This window comes from Cricetulus griseus, assembly GCF_003668045.3.
Source record: "Cricetulus griseus strain 17A/GY chromosome 1 unlocalized genomic scaffold, alternate assembly CriGri-PICRH-1.0 chr1_0, whole genome shotgun sequence".
In the NCBI taxonomy this organism is placed as follows: domain Eukaryota; kingdom Metazoa; phylum Chordata; class Mammalia; order Rodentia; family Cricetidae; genus Cricetulus; species Cricetulus griseus.
The window spans coordinates 83,553,529-83,577,210 of NW_023276806.1; the positions used below are offsets into that span (position 1 = coordinate 83,553,529).

Here is a 23,682-nt window from a genome sequence, read left to right on the forward strand (position 1 = left end):
TATATATATATATATATATATATTTTTTTTTTTTCCAAACAGACAGTGGAACAGAAAAAGAGCTTAGTCCAAGGAAAAGAACAGTAGGAGCATACAGTTTAATAGCTTTAATGTGTTTACTTTTTCCTTTAGCTGTTCATTTTGTATACAACATAGAATTACTGATTGCATGAACACAGCAATCTCTACAATGCCAACTGTACCCAGCACATCAAAGGGACCAACTGACACACCATGCATCTTGAGTGACTACATCCCCACCTTCTCTGAGCACCTCCCAAACCCACTGCAGCCTTGTTCCTCATGTCTCTTAGAGACAAGTATAAACAGTAAAAATGAAAAGCTCTACATAGCTCCAAGTGCACTGGGGGTTTCGGCAAGGGTTTGATGTACAGATTGGTTTGGGGGGACCAACTTCAGAAAGCGTGGAAGCTGTCATGCCCACCTGTGAGTTTATCATTAAACATAATGTTGAGTTTTCAAACACGGTTGATACATTATGGATCTTGATACCTTCCGATAAAAAAACCTCTTCTGATGTTTAAAGTAGCAAGGAAATGATGCCAAAGGAAAGAATTTCATAATGTCACAGGGATCTAAAGAACAGCTTATACATAGCCAGTGTTTCCAAACCCAGGCAGGATGAACTCAGAAGTGTTGAGCTGTGGTACCACTCACAGAAACTACTACGCAGTTAGTACGGTTTCTTCCCTCTTTCCCTTCCTCTTCCTGCTTTCTTTATTAAAAGATGGGCCCCACCTACACTCTCAATCATATCGGAAACTGGTGAAGTTTCTTCTGCAAGTGCTCATGATAAAAAACAAAACCATCAAGAGCTGACTTCATCGTACAGTGAGATGCTGTTTCCTATCTGTCTGCTCTGAGTAGGCAGAGGACTGTGACTCAGCTGTTCAGACAGTTTAGGGAAGAGGGTGGGGCTGACAAACGAGTGATTACTTCTTTGATTTAAAAAAAAAAGTCTGATTTTTGGGTTTCCCCCACTACAGATTTTGCTATTCTTTTTTCATAGTAAAAAACTTAAAATCATATGTTTAGGACTTGGAATGTGTAATGCTGAGAGACCATTTATGTTGCTATTGTTTAAGAATCTGGCATTTAGTGTTTGTTTGCATTTGAGGTTAAGAAGTAATTGTAGTCCAAATGATAAATTTGCCATCTACATAGTCAGGAAGACTGATGGTAAACACTCGGTCTTCTGTTCTCATTGGGGCATGAGATCATTAGAGTTTATAGTCTCTTGGGAACAGAAATAGAAAAAGCACATGGCACAGTGTTCTCATTCCTTCCTGTCCTCACTGTTTGGAGGACAGGCAGCCTGGCTTCCAGCAGACCACTGCTGAGGTTGTGCCTGCCACTGTCCCTCTCAGGCCTGAGGACCTGTCAGCCATGTCCTCTCACCTTCTGTGATAAGGCAGAGCAAAGCTAAAAGTGTGGTGTCATGCATTGTCACCGAGTATTTCTATTTTAGACAACCCACAGCCTAAAAGGTGTTCATATAGAAACAGAGGTAAGACAAGAGTCAAGGAACTTGAGGAGACACAGAGCTCAATACAACCAGACAGTAAACACAGAAAAGTCAGATTTTAACTAATTGTAGGTTCTATTGTCCCTCCATCTGGGTAGTCCTGTCCCCTCCTCCTGGTCCCTAAATGCTCCACATTCTAACTTTCCACTCCTCTCATAAAGCCACATTTTAAAAATAACATGGTGAAAGCTAAGAATTTAGGAGTTCTGAAATGGAGTTGTGGCTTTTTGTTTTAAACTTTCTGAATGTGTCTTAAGATAAAAGGATCCAGATGAAGAATACACAGAGACTGGGAGCCCAGATGAGAGTAGTATATTCTTTGTTTTGTTTTCTTTTATAGAGACAGGGTTTCTCTGTGTAGCCCCAGTTGTTCTGGAACTCCCTCTATAGAACAGGGTGGCCTCAAATTGATAGAAACCTGCCTGCCTCTGCCCCCCAAGTGCTGGGATTAAAGGCTCACACACCACTGCCTGAGAAGTATATTCTTGCATCATGTTCCAGGGCTTAAGTTTTCCCGCATGACAGAATACTTTGCATTGTTCTAATCAGTCCCTATTTGTCCTTACATAGGTCGAAGCAAATTTAAAATTTACATAGGAGATCATTCTCCCAACCTAAAGATGTCTAATACATGATTTCTACTGGGCTAATTAAAAATTATGAGAAGAGCATAAAGTTTATTACATGAGGAATGCTAAATTACCCCACAGTTTATCTTTGTGAAACTACCTGTTATCAACCAGGCATTCACTGTTTTCCCTGTTCACAGCTGATGTCTGGAAAATTATCAGCATGTTTAAACTATTTCATCTTTGCTAGGAGTTTTTAAAAAGTATAAAAAGGGACGTTGCCTTGAAAATGGTCAAGTTCTAAGAAAAACGACCTCCAGGGTTTGGACAGGAATAGAATAAGATGCTGATGTGCTTAGGGCAGTGCTGGGTGAGACCACACATACCAAATTCCACCCGGACAAAAGGGAGTTGAAACTCTATTTACACCTTTCACTGTTAAAAAGCCAGGCTTCATTTTGAAAGTATCAGTTAATGTCTTCAAGAACAGCACCTCCTGGGTCCACCATGCTTCTTATAGGAGTCACAAGTCACAAGCCCAAAGCCACACATGCACGGGCATCTGGAAACCCACAGTTGAGATAAGTCACTTTCAGTGTCCCCAAATTTACACCCCAGTGCTCCATTCCCAGACCATGGCTTCTCCCTTTGCTTCTCCATAAACACACTTTAAATTATGGATGAGCTAATTAACTTGTCTGAAGGATGTAGGCTCTCCCATTCAGCATCTGGATTGTCTGGAGTGTTGTGAGAATGTGTGGCTGATATAGTTCCTCAGGGGCTGAGACATGGATCGGATCGGGTAGAGTTTCCTACCCCTCTGCAAAACCCGCTAGCCCCAGGCTGCCACCATTAAATAATCTGCTTGTGCTGGATGCTGGTCTTTGGAGGTTTCTAAAATTCATTTCAATGTGGCAAATGTATAAGATTTTATGGCTAAACAATACAAAACTTACAGAATAAACAGAAACACAACCTTAAATATCTATTACTTTGCTTCATGCTTGCTTCTTGGTGTAATTCTGAACAGCAAAAATGCCTATGATTTTATCAAAATGAACAGCACGTGTTCCTCTCAATGACCTGAACTCGGATTGTACGTGTGATGTGTAGTTATTACCAGATGTGTAAAATGATTGTAACAACTGGCTTAACAGTATGGAGCTTAGCAGTGATAAGCCCAACAAACAATGGACAAAGCAGTAGCATCACTAAGAATATGCAAAAGCTTATGTAGTAGAGAACATTTAGAAACGTACCTATGGACCCCACACACTGACTGTCCCTTGCCCTTTGCAATCTGCAACCTAGCCTAAGGGATGCTATTATTAGCTTTAGCTTTATTTTTTACTATTTCATATTATGTAGGTGGCATATCCCCAAAAATGTTGGATGCAATTTTAAATTAGTAACTTCACCCCAGATTTACTCTCTTCTATGTTTCACCCATTGTTTTGGGGTTACCTGTCACAACTTCCCAAGCAAATTGACTGGGCTGAGGATAATGGCTAGGGAAATATGGTCGAGCCTTATAAGTTGCCAGACTTAACAACGGTGTGTGTGTGTGTCGGGGGGATGTTACGATAGGATATGAATTTCATGATTTATGAGCTCTAGATTGCAAATTATTTCACAGAATCTGGAGTGAACAGAGGAAAGATAGTAATATGTGTTTATCAACAGTTGACATTTCTATTATACATTTTAAAAATGGTTAAAATGTCAAAAGTGAAATTAAAATCTAGTATGTACTTTTCCTGTTATATTATTTTTGTTTTTGTTTTTCTTTTTTTTTTCTGTCAATGATGAGACAAAGACAACTGAAGAGAAACACTTGAAGGCTGTGATAGCACAGCTGAGACTGGCCAGCCTGGCAAAGCCCTTGTTTCCTATTCACAGAAGGAGACTGAATCTATAGTTTCAAGTATGACTGCTGGGCTTCTGTTGTCAATGGGAGACTCTTGGTGGGCACATTAAACCACAACATTCCAGTCTTGCTTCTATCACTAACCAGCTTGGCATGTGAAAGACTCAGTACTTCCAAACTGTACTGTCACTAATTCCAAAGTGGGAATTAGGAGTCCATTGAAATGCCATGAGGGGTTACTTAGGGTTTTCTGGAAAACAAGACACTCACAGATACTGTATTAGGGCTCTGTATGCATCTTCTCCTCTCCTGTATGACATTTAGCTTAGTCATGAGTTTATTTTACACTATGGAGTATGGTTCCCTAACTCCCGTGACAGTGGATCCATGTACTTGGAAAAACATCTTTAGAATGTGTGTTCTCTTGTGTTGAGGGCCATTAGATTCCTCTGTTCCTGGAAGGTGCATCCACCTAGCCCAAAGGCCTACATAAAAATGCTTTGGCCAGAGGCAGCCATCTGACTTGGGACTTTTCTAGGGCTAAATCCGGAGCGCTGCTGTGACAGAGTAAGGCAATTCTGGGTGACTGCTCTAGGAAGGTCTGTGTAAAAATGGATCAGAGGAGGGAAAACTGTTGTTTCTGAAATCAAGAAGAGGAGGAGGAGGAGGAGGAGGAGGAGGAGGAGGAGGAGGAACAGGAACAAACACACGGGGAAAAAAAGTGTGCCTGGCAAAGGAAGAAGAGGTCACTCCCTTGGTGAGTCCCTCATGCATTTCCAGATACTCCAGTCAACAGTGAAGCCACTTCAGAGAGGGTCAAAACAGCAAGGCTAGCTCCCGTGCAATCATCTACATTTGTGCAGAATGGCCAAATCACTACACTTGCATGACATAAAGCCAGCTTGAGTTACCTAGCCTGTGGTAGCTCTATACTGGAACCTTCTCTTGGTAATGTTCTTGCCATATACCAGTTTCAAGAGGCCAGTCCCTCCATTTCACAGCAAGGAAAGGAAGTAACACAGGCCACCTGGAATGAGTGCATACAGTCACGTGGTAGGTACAACAGATTGGCTGGGGCAAGTTGGTCATATTTAAAAAAAAAAAATACAGGTCTTGGGAACGAGCTTTGGATTGTTCTAGGTTAGTATAGTTTATTTTTATGATTAAGTAACTGCAAATGCAGTGAATTCCTTAAAAACCCTTCCCCTGCCCACCCCTCCAACCCCACCTGAAGAGTACAAATTGCCAGGGAGCAGCAGCAGAGCACTGGTTAATGGGGGTCTGGGACTGGCATCAGCTGTGTTTCTAAAACACTGCAAAACCCTCCCAAAATTTGGCACTGTGGGGACGATTGGCAACTCGAACTCAGACTAGGTAAGAGTCTGGGCAGCCTTGGGGACTATCCCAAAGCTTTGGCAGTGCTGTTTATGGAAGCTTCACATGTACTCCTTCAGATCCATTGCTCTAGCAGCTAGATTCACCCTACCAGAGCCACAAGACGAGGGGCGTGGCCAGTGTTCCCAGCCACATCCAACTGTAGACTCCCCATGGCTGGGCACAAGTCAGGAAGGGAGCTTTCTAGGAGGACACGGGGAAGGGAAAGGGGTGCTCTGATTTTATATGTAACTACTCATCAAACTGCTACTATTTTGTCTATCTTTAAAAAAAGTCCACAAGCCATGGGGAAGGGGAAGAGGTGAGAAAGGAGTATGAGATTTATATCTATCTATCTATATATATAATCTATTTGGTTGCGGTTCGAAATAAGTTACTTCTCCAAAGCAAAATTTACAAGATGCCCATAAAACTTCAATTAGAAGGTTTTGTAACTAGTGCAGGCAGCACCACCAGTTAAGAAACCCCGAGTGCTCAAGGAATACCAACCAAAACATTATTTCATTATTTGTTCTTTACAATAAAAATGTTTCTCAAATCATTTTTCCCCTTGTTTATACACGTTTTGCATTAAGAAAATACAAAAAAGAGAAGATGACTATATGGACCATCGAATCTGTACCTTGAGAAAAAGGGCTGTGGGGGCTCCAGAGTAAGAACATCCCAAGTCAACAAGTGCATCTCCATCAGTGATGGAGCCCACATCTGTCTCCTCTGTTCCCCTCCTACTTGACCCATAATACGCATCCACGTGTCCATGTCTCCACAAGCCAATGCTTCCTTCTAACACGATAGAATATATTTTGTACTAAAACATTCTGAAAAGCAGTAACTAATATCTTAATCCCAATGCTGAAAACACAGGATACAAAAGTAAGCAAATTTCCTGGGAAACCATTATTAATTCTCTCTGCAGTCAAAGAAAATCAAGTTCTTGGAGGAGTCAAGACAGTTTGCAGTCAGTCCTTGGGGCCCAAGATAATCTTTCGTTCTCCACACTGGGCTTCAGGCAAGCTCTGCAGCTGAAGAACAGAGGGATGGACTGAGGGGCAGGGATGGCTAATGAGTGGGCCCTGAGAGGCCATGCTGACAAACACTCACTCTGAGAAAGAGCAAAACAAGGCGGACTCTGTGTGGGTCTGCAATGAAAACATTGGTTGTTTGTGGCTGGTTCAATCAGTCCAAAGGGACAGCCTTGTATGTTCTCTAAATTAACTTCTAAAGTAGAGACAGGGAAAATCCCCACAGCTTTGGTGTTAGGAAGGGAAGAGCAGCAATCCAGGCCACCAGATAACTCTGTGCTGCTTTTCTTTTAGGGCTCTTGCTTGAATTCCCAGCCAGCTCTGCTGCCAATGCACACAGGTCCCCCAGGAGTCAGTCTACTGTTTTCCCTCCAGGCTACAGCAGGCAGTTTGTGTTTGCCTGGGGAATGCTACTGGCTATGGACAGAGGTTTGCAACCAAAGACGAAAGGCCATTCTCTTGCTGGGAAACATGTCTCAGAGGTTGGGAACAGCACTCATGGGTGATTCTAAGCTGCTGTTTCTCCCAACACTGTTTGAAAGACGTGAAATCTACTAAGACGGCCTGGGGAAGTCTGTGCAGACAGCAGCAGCTGGAGAGTGAGGTGGTGATTCCCTGGGCTCCTGCTTGACTCTTCAATGCAGACAGCCAGTCTCCAAGAGGCACCGAGACTCATCCGGGCCGTCCTCCTCACTGGAGATGGAAAGTCATCCTGCACTGTGATGTGCTTTCCACCCCACTTTATCCCCTTTCTGTGGGTTCTTGGTGCAACAAAAACTTATGACGAAGTCAGCGGCTGCCCTTGATGCATTGTGAGGTGTGAGCAAATGGTAAAGTTGTGCTCCATGGAGAGGCATAGGGCTGGTTAACTGCATCTCCAGTCAGTTACACTAATGAAGGAAGGAAGGGGAAGGGAAGGGATGCTGTCTACTGTGCAGGAAGCTGCCACCAGCTCTCATCCTCTATGCATCCCTCAGTCTCCAAGAGCAGGCAACAAATACTAATGTGTTGCAAGCCACCTTTGCAGGCTGCCGGAGTACTGAAGACACAAGCTCAGAGGAGAAAGCATTTCGGAGGAAGCTGCCAGGCAGAGGGCACCACCCATCATCAGGTGATGCACTGCCATGTTGCCTGCAGTTACAGGCCTGCCCTGCCCACAGGTGCGGAGAGGACACCAAGGAAGCTGCCTGAAGGACCACAAAAGAGATCGTGAAAAAACATTAAGGAGAATACATGGCCTATCTTCCTTTTGTCTCCTATGTGAAATCAATGGCTACCTATGGATACATTTCAAACACTGATAGAAGGGCTGGGGACCACAGACTCTTTCCCACCCCTCAACAGTGTCAGCAGAGGAACCCTCTGCTCACCACCTGATAGGGATTCAAGGTCACCAGGGAAGGGGTTCTGTGTTGGGACACATGATCCTAATTATAATTCCCACACCTTTTACTACATTTGAGAGAACGGTATGTCAAGAGTTCTCTGTCTGGGGCAGCGGAGGCCCTGTAGGGACTCACTGCTCTTCCGTTTTGCTACTATTTCTAAACTTCACCACCATGACTGTAATATTGTCGGGGCAGCCTCTGTAGAAGGACTGCAGGACGATGCTTTTGGCCCCGAAGTGAGGTTCATCCAAGCGCTCCTTGATGAATCGAACTGCTTCTTCATTACTGAAAGCATCCCACAGACCATCTGATGCCAAGATCATGAACTCAGGCTGCAGCTTGTCCAGGTCAAAGGTCAGGATATCTGGGTCTGGGATGACCACATTGAGATTTTTCAGTGGATAATCCCCCAGGGATCGAGACATGGCCAGGATTCCCTGGACCCTCCAGGAGCCATTGAAACTGATGAATCCACCTGGAAAGACAAAGTGAGCCAGCCCGTTAGCTTGCTTAGCCAATATCTCTCATACTTGGTACAGTCTTGGTGTGTGTACCACAAACTAGTCTTCTACATGTGAGTTGGGCCACAGGTGGTGCCCCACCCACCCACTCCCATCACCTTTGTCACTACCAAGTCAACAGCATCTTGCTGCAGGGCCTGGGATGGAACTTCATGCTCTCATCCTTTGGCACTGCTAATATTGGCGAGAATATTAAAGGTGGAGTATGGATGGAGAGAGAGCATCAGTTCTAACAACACACTGTGGCAGCTCAGTGATTGACAGAACAGGGACTTGAGGAAGAGTGGCAAAGAAATGCTGAGAAGCAAGTGGACAGGCAGGGAGACATCTCTGAAACAAGTCCTTAGTGAGGTCATGTTGGGATGTACTGACTGACTTGGATCCCAAGCAGAACTGGGATGAAGGCAAATCACATTTTAGGCATATTTAGTGACCCTGGATGAGAAATACTCTCCTCGGGATGCTTTGTCTTCCTATCTGCCAAATGAGTATAATGTCCACCTCACTGCATGGTGGACTGTAAGAAGTTACTCCATAGAAATCCCACAGCACGGTGCCTGACTGTACATTCACTCAAGTGCTATCTACTCTCCCCTCTCTTTCTTTTTTTGAGAGGGGACTAAAGTCTCTTAGAGTCAAAGTAGTCTTGAACTCACTATATGGCTGAGGCTGGCCTGAACTTCTGATCCCTTGACTCTACTTCACAAGCTCTAAGATTAAAGACATACACCACCATCCCTGGATTCTATTATTTCTTTAAATGAGCTAGGATTTTTTTCATTCACATATTTGTCAGATAGTTATTGAATATCTACACTGTAGAAGGGGATTTTTTTCTGGATATGAAAATTATGTAAGTAAGACCTAGACCTTTTTACTGACAATCTGAGGAGAGAGAAGCCATATGTGTTAAAAGTTGCCCGGATCAAGTAGTACTCTTCTGGGATAGGTTAGTATCTGCTACCCACTGAAGTAAGGGAGGATGGAAGAATGGGAGTGACGTCATAGAGGAGCTGTAAGGGAATGGTGGACAATTCCAGCAAGTGTGGTGTAGTAGTCAAGGGCAAGGGCTCTTTAGTCGGTCACAGCTTTAACTCTGACCTCGTCACTTACTAGTTGTGTGTCTGTGGGCACGGTCTCTCTGAGGTTCCAGGTTACTGGCTATAAAGTAATTATAACATTACCATCCTCACAGAATGTATTAAAATGTATGTAGTGTATCAGGCTCAGCTCTTAGTACTATGAGCACAATGAACGGCAGCTGGTACTGACGCTGTTTGTGACAGAGCAGAGACAGAAAGGTTAGCATGTAGAGTATGTGGTCCAGACTGGCTGGAGCTTCTTGTCATGCTAAACAGGAGGAAGAAAGATGTCCTAAGTCTAGGGTCATCATAAACATAAATAAAGATGATAAAACTCATCACCATCCCTTAAGCCCTCCTAGGGCGATTAAAACAGATTTATAGCTGGTCCAGGTACACACAATACGAGACTGCAGAATGTTCAGCTCTAAATGGAACAGCTATATCCTGTCCACTCTGTCCAGGGTTCAGAGATCATTGAAGCAGAGAGGGCAAAAGAATGTAAGAGCCAGAGATGGTGGATGACTATATCCAGGAACTGCTTTGTGTGTGTGTGTGTGTGTGTGTGTGTGTGTGTTTGAACACAGCAGAACAGTTGCATATGAATTCACAACAGTTTTGACAACATGCACAGTACCTAGTGCAAGCTCAAGTCAAGTATGGAGGTGAGAAATGGACATGAAGTCCCACCCCTACCTAAGACGCTATTAGCAATTGATAGCTGCTGGGAGTTGTTCTTTGCAAGGATGTGTGGCACTTGGTAGTTAGAGTATGATCCCAGTGGATGACCTCATATCTAAGAGTATATGGGCAGCACAAGTTGGACTTGATGGGTGTGTGGGGAGGGCACAAGGTTGATAGGTAGGTGATGGTTGATCTTGGCTGTCAACTTGACTATATCTGGGATATAGACCCAAAACAGCTGAACATGTCCGTGAGTGATTTTCTTGATTGGATTGTATGGGGTGAGAACACTCACCCTAAATTTAGGCTATACCTGGTGGCAGCCACGCATAAAAGGACATGGAAGAAGGAAGATTTTGTTTTTTACCTACTTGCCCTCACTGTTGCTGGCCAGTTCACCTATCCTGCTGCTGAGGCACTTTTCTTCTGGCATTAGAACCTATTTCTTTGGGAGACTATATAGACTGAAGACTGCCTGAGACATCTATCCTTCTGGACTATACAGCTTATGGATTCTTGGTCTTTGCATTGGGAGACAGCCATTGTTGGACTAGCTGGACCACAGCTTTTAAGCCAGTCGAATAAATCATGTATGTATGTATGTATGTATGTATGTATGTATGTATGTATGTATATTCCCAATCAGTTCTATTCCTCTAACAAATGCAGCTGGATCTGGGAGAGATTGGGGGAAAAAGTGAATATGATCAAAATACATTATATGACATTCTCAAAGAATAAAAATATTTAAAAAGCACACCTTTGCCTGATTCTTGTAAAAGAACAGAGTAAGTCAATTCATCTTAGAGATGGTGTGCAAATTTGCTCATATAAGGAAGCACTGCAGAATGGGAATAGGTGTGTCAGGTATGAAGGAGAGGACAGTGGATAACATGATAGTGAAATGTCAAGAACACATGCTGGATAGTAAGGTGGAGTTTCTGGGTGCCTGTGTGTCCTGCCACATTTAGCTATCTGGATCTTGAGTTTGGACTTAGAGTGGACTCTTATGAGGAGACGGGGCCTAATAAATGAATGTCAGAGTGTTTTACTCATCTTGTCTGGAGCTCATCAAAGTTTGATGGATGATTCAAAAACACTATTCTATTTCATCAACAGAAAACCTAGGCAGAACTTTCATTCAAAATTGTTGTGCATCACAAGCAGGAACTGAAATGAGGGGCTGTAGTAAAACCCAGCTCTGTTAGCCTGAGGCACACATCTTCTTGCTGTGAGACACAAAGGCTCATTAGGCTCTCTTCATTTCCTCATTGGGTAGATGCTAACCTGCAATAACCATTCTGCAGGCCACACCCACAACAGGGGTCCAGGCTGCTCAGCTGCCTAGCACATCACCAGGCTATGAGTTTAGAGAGAGAAGAGATTCTTGCCTTCCACAGGTAAGAAACCTCAGAGAGGGCAGCCACCCCAGACTGTGGAAGCCTTTGCCCCAGTGGGACATGGAATTCTCCCAACAGGATACTCCAAAGTGGAATTTTAGGGGATACATACTTTTCATCCACTCAGAAGTGGGAATGACACTTGCATAGGCACAAACACATCATTGGAGCTCATGCTGCAGTGTTAGGAGTCTGGCATGGCTTGAAAGGGAGCAGAGGGCTAGTGATCAAATTGGACTTTAAATGAAAAGGGCTGTCTTTGGCCCTTTTGGAATCTTTGGCCATGGAGAGTGGCAAATTAAGTTACCATCAATTAATAAGAAATGTACAGTATAGGGATATAGACTAGGTAATCGTCATGTCATAGTGAACCTGTGTGCTGCTGGATAAGTGAATTTGCTCCCTAAAACCTCTCCAAGCAAGCACCTAGATCACCAAACAAGACGGCAGACTTCCTCCAAGGGGCTCACAAACTCACCAGCTCTCTTTATCCTCTTCCTCTCCTTGAGTTGGTAAGGCTTGTGATCATGAGACAAGGGAATGGCATTTCCATCTTTGTCACACAAGACTCCTCGAGAATCACCAACATTGGCCACAGTGAGGTCTTTATCTGATAGTAGAGCAATCAAACACGTTGTGCCTGCAAGACAGAAGAGAGAGGCAGTGTAGGCGGAGACAGTGCACTGATGTTCCCTTGCTTCTCCTGGTTCCCAGACTCTTCCATGATTAACGCTTCTCTTGCTAGGAGGGAATTTTCCATCAGCTACTCTGGGAATGATCACAGCTCACTTCAACATCATTGATCAGATCTGACAGTCTATTTTCTTAACTGTGTTACACTGTCACTGAAAAAGGCTAGAAGAACAGTATCATTTTCCTAAATCACTTTGTTTCTGTCACTCTTAATTTAAAACCACCACATCTAAAAGGATCAGGGGAGAATTCAAATCAATCTGAAGCCGTAGGCAACTGGTACCTGTCATCACCATCTCACAGGTGCTCAGTCTCTGAGAAGTCCTAGTGATAAGAAGATGTAGAGGTTGGTGATGGGGGCTGGCACCCGAGGAAGAGGCAGATGTCAACAACCGTATCCTGTGGCAGTATGACAGAACTAGTGGTGTCAGGAAAGGTCAAACCAGAATACAGAAAGTCTGAGAGCAGAGACTGGGGCTTAGAAAAAGGGCAGCCAGCCCCAGGTGTGAAGGGGCAGGATATGAAGGTAGAACAGGAAAATCTACAGGGAAGCTAGAAGAGGGACAGAGGTGTCAGAGCACCAGCTTGCCTGAAGCTTGCACAAGACACACAAAGACAAGCTTTCCTCAGTTCCTTTTGAAATAAAAAAGAATACAGCAAAGAGAATCGAGCAGTCTTTTGCCTCTTCTGCCCTGCCTGTCACTGTCAATAGTCAAGTGTCTGCTGAAGTGTGCCATTCATAGTTGTTCCTCTGTGACTCAAACCGATCGCTCCTTTACTTGTTGAAGAGCACTCTCTGGTCATCCTTACCAGGTCCTTCCTTGTTAAAAAAAGTCATACTCCACAATAAAACTGTAAACTGAATCTAAAGCACCTTTTAGTTTTTGTAGAACTATAACAAAAAAGGGAGAACCCCACTTATAAACAGCAACAATAAATACAGATTGGTGAGAGCAGGAGGCTAGTTATGAAAGCTAGCATATTCTGTGATGGTTGTTTGACATTCTGTTCTTTTTAAATCAAACGATGGCATGTGATTGCAGATGGTGGGGAGTGCAAGTGGGTGCCAGTGCCCACCACGGCTCATGTGTGCAGGTCAGAAGGTAACTTTTGGAGTTGGTTCTCTCCTTCCACCTTGCTGATACAAGAGTGCTCTTGCTTCTGCGGTTCTCTTTGTTAGGGATAGAGACACTATGTCCATGGTGACAATGTGGGAAAGGGTTTACTTGGCTTGTGCTTCCATGTCATTGTTCATTATAGAAGGAAGTCAGGAGAGGAACTCAAGCAGGGCAGGAATCTGGATGCAGAAGCTGATGCAGAGCCCATGGAGGATGCTGCTTACTGGCTTGCTCCTTATGGTTTACTTAGCCTGCTTTCTTATAGAGCCAGGACCACCAGCCTGGGATGGTGACCACAATGAGCTGGGCCCTCTCAATCACTAATTACAAAAATACCCTACAGGATTGCTTAAAGTCCAATCTTATGGAGGCATTTTCTCAACTGTGGTTCCTTCCTCTCAGAAGACTTTAGCTTGTGTCAAATTGATATAAAACTATGTAGAATAACATCCTTAGCCATCAGGAAAATGCAAATCAAAGCTATTTTGAGATTTCATCTGACAACTGTCAGAATGGCCAAGATCAATAAAACAAATGACAGTTCATGATGGCTAGGTGTAACACTGGTGGGAGTGCAAACTTGTACAGCCACTGTGGAGAACAGAGTGGCAGTTCCTTGGGAAGATGAGAATTGATCTACTTCAAGATCTAGCTATATCACTCTTGGGCATATTCCCAAAGGATGCTTCATCCTACTACAGAGACACTTGCTCAACCTTGTTCATTGCTGCTCTATTCATAACAGCCAGGAAATGGAAACAACCTAGATGTCCCTCAACAGAAGAATGGATAAAGACAATGTGGTACACTTACAGAATGTAACTCAGACATTAAAAAATAATGAAATTCACAGGTCAGTGCATAGGACTAGGAAAAAAACCCTGGGTGAGATAATCTAAACCCAGAAGGACTAATATGGTATGTGTTCACTCATATGTAGATATTAGCTGTTAAATTTATGATGACCAAGCTACAACCAAAAAAAAAAAAAAAAAAAAAACAGAGATTAGGATAGAGTAAGGAACTAGGAGGACAGATCTCCCTAGGGAAAAAGAATCAATATTTATGGATAGATACAGGGGACTGGAATGGAAGGATCAAGTGTGGAGGGGAGGGATGGAAGAAATGTGGGGAGAGGCAGCTAAAATTAAGGGCCATTTTAGGGGTAGTATGGAAACTTAATGTAATAGGAGCTTCCTAACATATGTACATTTATGAAGATGCTCTAAATGAAATCACTGAAACAATTTTAACATCCTATAAATGCAACTTAAATAATCAGAAATCATTCCCCTTGAGTTTTTATGTTGGTTGAATTTCATCTGCAACTACTTTGACTTTGTTCTATGTATCTGCTTGGTTAAACTTGTCCAAACAATCAGAGCAGAAATGTTTTATATGTGACACAGAGTTTGAAAGATAAAATAGAAGCACCACTTTCCCGGGTGCCACATGGCATGTGGGTGTATGTAATAGAACTTATGGACCTCTCTGCCCTTTTGCCCTTCTCCATGCTTAGGACAAGGATGTCCCACTAATGGCTTCTACAGCATTTAGACCTATGCCATTAGCCTAGTTGATACCGAGGTTCCTACCAGCTTCTTAGTGATGGGAATCTCCAGCTTGGGCCCCATTCCAAGCCCCACCCTCAGAAAACCTGCCAAGCAGCAGCTCCTCCCCTGGCTCCTCAAGACTGTGCCTACAGAGTACTTAAGTTCTGGTCACCCGGGAATGCTTTGCTCATTAAACTTGGACTTTTAATTTGGCCTGATCTGACATCGGGGGGAGAAATCCACTACCAGGGATTCCAAAAATACTTATCATTTATAATAGGCATTTCCTTCTGCCTGTTTTTCAGGGATCCAGGGAAGGGGATCTGGGCTTTTCCCCAACTCCACTCCAGTCAGGACAGCTCTACATTTATCTATTAGCTTAGTGAGCAGTCAGATAAGGAGAAGAATCTGCACTGCAGCTATGAAACAACCTGAGATGTTACCCTATCGATGATTAAGAATCACTGCAGGGTTTTAGTAGTATAGTATCATGTTGTAGAATATTTGTTTAACTAGGCAAAGATGTATTACATTTGCTTATGTTGAGTATTACTCTTACTATGTGAAGGTGTATTGCATTTGCTTCTGCTGCCCTTGTTAACAATGTAAAGATGTGTTACATTTGTTTATGTTGCATTTGTTGTAAAGATGTCTTGCTGTTTCACCTTGCCTGTCTAAGGCACCTAATTGGTTTAATAAAAAGATGAACAGCCAATAGCTAGGCAGAAGAGGGGTCAGTGGGGCAGGTGGGCATGGAGAATAAATAGGAGAGAATGAGAAGAGAAGAGAGGAGAATGAGGGAGAAGGATAGGGACACACCCGGGGCCAGAAGCTATGCAGCCACCAGCCAGCCAGACATGAGAAGCAGGAAAGTAGGCCATAAGAAAGAAAGATAAAAAGCCCTGAGGTAAAACAGTAGATAAAGAGAAACTGATTAAAATAAGAGCTAAGATAAGGCTGAGCATTCATAACTAATGGTAAGTCTCTGTATCATAATTTGAGAGCCGGTTGGTGTCCAAAAAAGAAAGCCTGCTGCAGTATCACAATGAGGTTTTTGTTTTGTAAGGTCATTCTGGTGACAACAGAAAAATAACGAAAAGCAGTGGGGACAGACTGAGTTAATGAGGCTCAGAATTAATATGGTAACCATAGGGACGGAGGATGACACACAGATTTTAAACCAGATTGGGTAGGTCCATCAGGGAGGGAGGAAGGAAGAAGGGGTGTGGTTTAGAATGTCTCTGTCTCCAGGCAGGAAACTGGGTGCTCCCTGGAACTCAGCGATGTTTACCGTGAGCTTCTGGGAAAGGCTTTGCTGTTAGTGGCACACATGGAGCAAGAAAGGACCTCTTCCTTGGCTCAGAATTGTCCTGTGAGTTTTACTGAGCAGGGGCAGCTATGTTGCAACTGAGGGGAAATTCTCAGCATTGAAGATTAGAGACTGGAAAGCACATAGTTCCTGTGATCTCAGCCAGTGTGAGCCTCCACAGTGGCAGATCTGCGTGATCTGACCCCATCCCAACTGTCGGTCATCGTGGAAACTGCTGAGCCAGTCTGTCCCAGCATGTGTGTTCTGGGAGATAATACAGATCTTTTCTGTCAGAGTCATTTGACTCATGTTTAAGATCTACCTCAGGATGCAGGTTTCAGAACTGTACCGCCTTTGTTAGCAAGAGAATCTTAGGCCCAGCCAAAAATGGTTGTATGTAGGTGGCATCAACAGGGTTATAGGTAGAGTTGTATAACTGGAATGTGTTCAGTGTCTTCTCTACAGAAAAACAAAACAATAGCAAAACAAACCTGCCCACATCCTACACGGGGCCTATGTGGAGCTGGAGAAATAATCTATGTAAAACCAATGCAGAATGATCAGAAAGAAGCCAAAACATGGCAGCACAAACAAACATACTGTTTGGTCTTTTCAGTCTTCACTCAGGGTTACAAAACCATTTATAATATAATATTACTCAACAGGACAAACTACTCTGTTGCCAAGAAACACCAGAAAAACACTTCCCAGGAGAAAATGCTTGCAATGGCACTTTCTTCACTATGCTGGAGAAAAATAACCTCCATGGTTTTGGTTACTTTTGAATTAAATTGATTTATTCCATTTTGGTGCTATTTTTCAAAATACACTATTCCTTAATTTTGAACCTGGGGATGTTTTCACATTAGCAATTTTGTTCTTCATGAGATTTATTGTTAATTGGGACGAGATCTTAGAAACTTAACGTAACAACCTCACCTTTCAGATTTAAAAAGGACTCTGAACCTGGGTACAGTGGTACATATCTGTAATTTCAGCATTGTGGAGGTAGAGGTAGGAGGAGAAGGTGTGAATCGTGAATACGGAGTGAATTTGAGAGCAGCCTGCACTAGAGGAGACCCTGTCTCAAAGAACAATAACAACAAAAATAGCAACCAGCATCTGGAAATGTGCGTTTGCAGTGTACACTTCAAAATCTATACTGAAAGAAAGCTGGTGAGCCATCTGACCTTTATATCTGAGGAAACGGCACTGCAGTGCATTCAGCTGCTCTAGCCAGAAGCCTAGGCAGAATGCTTGGTTTTTCTCTGTTCTCCAATCGAGCTGTCTACGGAGTCACTAGGTGCTCTTACATCATCTCCTCCAGTTCCCTAGTTGTCACAGTACTGATGCCAGTATAGGCCACTGTCAGTTCGGCCAACAGGCTACCCTAGTAGTCCAAGTGAGAAGCAATAGTGGCAAATTCTATGTGACCTGGCCCCATCCCAACTGTCTGTTATCACCTTGTCCCTTGTTGGAGGCTTCCCTTTTGTTGCTCACCTCTGCCAAGCCTTTTGTCATTTGGGGCCTTTGTACACACTGTTTTCCCTCTGCTGTTCTGTCCTTGATACTGGCTAACACATCTGCTCTTGTCTAAGCTCAAGAAGGAGGTTTTCAGAGAGCCCCTTTCTTGTGGTTTTTCTTTATTTATTGCTCTCCAACACAGCAATATCTTGTTTATATAGATATCTTGTTTATTTAAAGCGTTGAATCTCAATCTTGCCCTAGAGAATATAAGCTTCCCAAGGATAAAGGATACTGCTTGTTTCCTTTAATCTGATGCTCCTAAACCACTACAGGCACTCAGAATTTGCTGAATCAGCCAATTAAAGGATAGCTGAATAAACAACCTCTTAACCTAGACCTTATCATCTGATACCTTGTTCCACAGGTCCGTCTAGTTCAATACCATATAGTACATGGCTTTCTAGACACTATCATTCAAGAAACCACTCAGACTTTTGGTTTGTTTGTTTGTTTTGTTTTTACCCACTGCTCAAAACATGATTCCCCTCCTGAGTAGGGATGGCACATGGTCCTATGCACACCGATAGGTGGAGAGAATGTTCAGCCCAGGTATGTTCCCATTCTGCAGTTTATAGAGTACAGCATAAGCTTGTATCAGTGATACAAAGGAACTTTGCCTCTACTAAAACCTCATGAACAGGACATGAAAGAACCTCCTGTTCTTTGGCCCAGGATCCTGGTTTAGTGCAAAGGAACATGGGTGGGACTCTTATTTTCCCGACATGTTCCAAAGCTGTGTCACTAGAGAGCAGCAAAGGTGCAGCACAGTGGGTGTTACATGCGGATGAGAGCATGAGGGGACAGGATGGCCAAGTTGGGGGAGGGACAGAGTGGAACAGCAATGATAAAGATATCTTGACAGTAAGAGCCACTATCAGGTTAAGGAGAAACCTGGTGCTAGGGAAACTCCCAGGAATCCACAAGGATGATCCCAGCTAAGATGCCTAGCAATAGTGGAGAGGGATGCTTAAATGGGCCTTTCCTGTAATCAGATTGGTGAATACCCTCACTGTCATTATAGAACCTTCATCCAGTAACTGATGGAAGCAGATGCAGAGATCCACAACCTAGCATGAGGCTAAGCTCTGGGAGTCCAGTTGAAGAGAGGGAGGAGGGATTATATGAGCAAGGGGAGGTCAGGGTCATGATGGGGAAATCTATGGAGACAGCTGAACCAAGCTCTTGGGAACTCGTGAACTCTAGACTGATAGCTGTGAATCAAGCTAGGCCCTCTGTATGTGGGACACAGTAGTGTAGCCTTGCCTATCTGTGGGGCTCCTGGCAGTGGGACAAGGATCTGTCCCTAGCACAATGGGCATTTTGGAGCCCATTCCCTATGGTGGGATGTCATACTCAGCTTTGATGTGGAGTTCGGGGGTGGGGTGAGGGGAAGGGGGTGGTCCTGCCTCAACTTAATGTGCCAGGCTTTGCCTGAGAGGCCTCACCCTTTGGATAAATGGATGGGGGATGGGGTGGGAGGGGGGTTATGGGGGGAGGAGGAGGGGAAGGAGAACTGTGGTTGGGTAAAATGAAATTAAAAAAATAAAAAAGAAAGAAATCCCTAACAACCATTCCCTTACAATGAATTCTATGAGTGGCTCACAAACATACCACAGCTGGTTTTCATGCATGGCAGGGGGCAACTGTTCCTCCTTGTCCTGTTCATGAGGTTTTAGTAGAGGCAAAGTTCCTTTGGGGACAGGATGGTATCTTTTACTCACTGATACAAGCTTATGCTGTATTCTATAAACTGCAGAGTCATGCCAGGGGAGGGGCTGTGACACCCTGGTATGATTTACACATAGGTGACCACATTACATATATGTGGATGACATACATGTACCAGAAAAGTTATGAAAACATGAAAAGTTAATGAGGTGAGGAGGTTTGACCCATTGTTTGCTTCTTTTAAACTTTTCTGAATTAAGATAAATTTTATATGCTCTATAAAACTATAATTTATTCATAACATTTACTGTATAAACAGGTAGTTGATACATAAAATGGGGGAAGAGGGAAGAGCCAATAATTTGGGCTACAGAGAATGAGATGGCACAGATGGAAAAAGGCCCAGGGCAATAGCGATGGCAAGATGGTGGAAACACTTTCAATAGTACAGGTTCAGATTCAGACTCAACTGTCAGTGCTGAACCACCAGCCTCTCGGTGATGGATACACAGTCTGCAGCTGTCTTTGTGTCACCTTGCATGGCTTTACATGTCTCTGGGCAGGATGCCCAATCTCCACAGGGGAAACACTATGCTTTGTGCACCAGCCAGGTCATTTCCCTTCAATTTCTGGAAATCCCTGTACTCTCTAAGGCACATCGACAGTTTAAAAACTGAGGTCATAAGACCCTTATTTTATATAAATTTATCTTTACTGTAACATTTTTTTTTCCTAGGTGGATGATTCCAGATTTTTGTTCGAGGACTGAAGTTCATCTCCCAGCAGACATCAGGGGGTTTACCACTGCCTGTAAGTCAGGCTCCAGGGGATCTGATACCATCTTCTAGCCTGTGGGCACCTGCAAAAGCGTGTGTATGTTAACACCGCCCCCCCCCAAACACACACACACACACACACACACACACACACACACACACACACACACACAAAGAAATGCTTTTCCAAAAAGAAAGAAAGCTAGGTGGAATGAACACACTCATGCAATGCTAGACTCCTCATGCTAATAACATCACTGTGACATTAAGTATGGAAAATAAGTAAAACTGGCATTTTGTTTTCTTTTGGAAAGAGAGGAAGAAATCGGGGAGCGTGGGAAAGGAGAGGCAGGGGTAAAGCAGGTGTGCAAGGAGAAAAAGGGAGAGACACAAAATCAGGGACACCACACTTCAAGGACTTCAGGAATGTTTATGATAGCCAAAGGGCCATTCTTTAAACCCAGTATAGGAGAACCCAGCCATTTCGATGATCAAGATATATTACTCTCCTTCCTCCTCATTTTTATGTATCAAATACCTTGCTTCATGTAGTAAATATTCTCCTGAAATGTTGTGAATAAATTGCAGATTTTATATAGCATATAAAATTTATCTTAATACAGAAAACTATAAAAGAAGCAAACCAAATGGGCCAACACATTTATAAAACATTAAGTTTATCTGGTAGAGATCTGACAGTGAATGTTAGCTCAATAACACAATTCCATGGCCTCGACCCATTGGGCCTAATGATGAACAGAAATCATACTGACATGAAACACAGTGGGAAAAGCAGAGAAAGCAGGTCATTAATGAACATATCACCCAGGAATGTTAACGTCACTGCAAGCAAAACTTTCTAGCCCTGCCTCCCACAGCCAACATGGTGGTCACTTCTGTCTTGAAGCACAGATGACGAACCAGGCTGCACTCAGAGGAGAGTCTGCCCCTATCCCCATTAGCATAATCTTTAGGTCTGTCCACGTCTGACCTGCTTAAAGCTTCCACAGGTCTCTTTTCTAATAGTTAATGCAGTGGCACAGACAGACCTCTCAGGACAATATCTGGTCTGGAAAATGAAGCAGCAGGCTCGGTTTCTTCTTGTCTATTTCCAGAGACCTTGCAACCCTGCTCCAGGTTTCCCTACAGGCAGGCCCTCTCTGCTACGTGACGATGTCGGCTCTGTCAAGATAATCACCTGATACAATAAGTTTGTGAAATTAATAATAATGAGTGGTTCACCCACAAATCCCTTGAAATGAAGCTGATAGTTATCAGTTTGAAAGTCCTTTTATGTTAAGAGTGTTTGAAAGTGGCTGAAGACAGATCTACCTGTATGGAAAGACACACATGGGCACAGGAGTGGCCACAATCTGAGCATTTACAGTGTCAGGCTCAATGCTGTGTTCCTGGAATATTACTGCCCTAATATCCTAGAGGGCACTACTGCTATCTTTATTTTACAGACGATGACATTGAAATTGAGTAACTGATTAGTCTAGCCAGAGGCACAATATACTATTGCTTTCATCCATGAGTCAGCTAGTGCTAGACCACATTTAAAACAACATGCTCACAGACCACCACCAACCGCAAAGACATCTCTCCCTTAAGAGATTTCCCTATGATCTCTACATGATGGACTACAGTCATATTCAAAGAGGCAACAACAACCATGTTAAGAATTGTGACTTCATGAGCCAGACATGTACAATTGTGTGGGACATATATGCTTACAGGCTGTCTGTACCCTGCTCTGATTAACTTCAGAAATAAAAAAACATCACAGGACAAAAGAAGCTCAAAGTGAATTTCAGCAGAACAACATTGCTAGAGGATTCTATTTCACACAAAGCCTGGTCCCCCCAAAAGGATATCATCAAGAATACATTAGAACTTCTGCCAAAAGACCTGAGATGCCAAGATGACAGACTCTGTGACTTCCCCAGTATAGAAAAAGGGTACACCTATATTTGTTGGGAGGTTTATAAATTCCCTGGGCTGGGTATGGACTGAAGTTCCCCAGGATGGCACCTCTTTGGGTTGGGTCTTCCTTTGCAATGACAGCTGCCACAGCTTCCTCTCACCCAATATTAAAAACAGTTTGTCTGGAATGAGGTTTTGTATAAAATAAGTCAATTACCAATGAGAATTTTCATCTCTGAATTTTTATATAAGCTAAAACCTTAAGTATTGAGTCTGGCACTGGCTGGATTTGAGGTAGTCAGTTTTGTGGCCAACTCTATTGTTTTAAACCCTAGGAGAATAGCATTAGGTTCTACATTTGGGTGAATCTGGACTCTTCCCTCAGTAACTGCAGTCATCAATAAGGATAGTCACAATCCTGGAGTCTATCACAGGACTGACTCAGTTGTCTCCCGAGCAAAGGATAGCTATGATATCTGTTATCTGTGTTAATCTCATGCACACTGTTTTGAATCTGAAATGTCCTTCAGCTGTACATTTCAACTGCAGTAACTAATGTTCAGTTCACCATTGGATGTAGTGTGTGGGCTTCGGGACCTTCCATTTTAGTTACATACGAACCGGTCATTAGAGTAGCATCTGAGAAAATTACATCATGCCCTTGTGTTCCAGAAGCTTTCATGTACACCCTCTTGGCCATGGCTCTTTAGAAGTAAAGCAGATAGGTGTTAACATTAATCATGAATAGTTATCACAACTATTGCTGGCACTTGGTTTGTATTCTAGCATGAATTTAACTTTTAGCTACATAATTACAACCTGAATGCTTGGTCCAGTACCATTTCATGGTTAAAAAGAATCATTTCATGGTTGTTTTGATTCATCTCATAGAAGAAGCAGTTACTGTGTTTTTCATATCTTAATGTCATTTAAGAATTCCTCATTGAAATGTCTCTAATCTTTGCAGAAGTCCTGGCTACAAGTTCTGTGTCCACTGCTTGATGAATGCAATGTGAGTAGAGGTGTATCAATAATGTCTAAAATTCATTTATTAAGAAAATTAATCAGTTTTTTAATAAAAAAGGGAGGCAGGTGCAAAGAGAGGAATGGGGAAAAAAGGGCTGGGGAATAAAAGGCTTAGCCTGAGTCCATCTGGTTCTCAACTTTTATTAATTTAGTGTGGAATCAACCATTCCTATAATGTCAACTAAAAACAAGGCTGGCCTTTGGGTTATCAACTTCCCTCATTTAGGTTCACAATACTATATCCCACTACATATACACCTGTTGGTAGGATGTTATGTAGAGATAGTAATACAAGTCTCCCCTTTTTCATTTACATGATTTCTCCTTTCTCAGTCTTCATCAGTCACTGTCCTGAGATTAGGATTCCTATAGCTGAAATGGACAAAGAAAGAAATAGCTCTGCTTAGCTTTCATGTTTCAGAGAAACAATGGAAACTGTCAAAGAGACAACGTTCTCAAGAGAGAAATCTCTGCAAATATCCATTCGCCAATGAAGGGGTCAACAAGGATGTAAACATCTAGGTCTCCTGATCCTGTTGACCAATAAGGCTGCCAGAATGGAGACTATGGGGGAAGGGAAGAGGAGGGCAGCCAGAGAGGACAGCCAGAGGG

General features: G+C 43.1%; 1 protein-coding gene across 1 annotated transcript in view; it reads right to left on the reverse strand.

Annotated features, from left to right (window-relative positions):
• Window positions 1–92: 92 nt before the first annotated feature.
• The window catches only part of Ppm1l (protein phosphatase, Mg2+/Mn2+ dependent 1L), a 268,103-nt gene continuing 244,513 nt past the window's right edge, over window positions 93–23,682 (reverse strand). The window contains exons 3-4 of the mRNA XM_027391775.2: window positions 11,953–12,114; window positions 93–8,262 (exon numbers count right to left, since the gene is read on the reverse strand). Coding sequence (XP_027247576.1) covers window positions 7,916–8,262; window positions 11,953–12,114 — 509 coding nt within the window. The 3' untranslated portion in view covers window positions 93–7,915. The remainder of the gene's footprint in view (window positions 8,263–11,952; window positions 12,115–23,682) is intronic.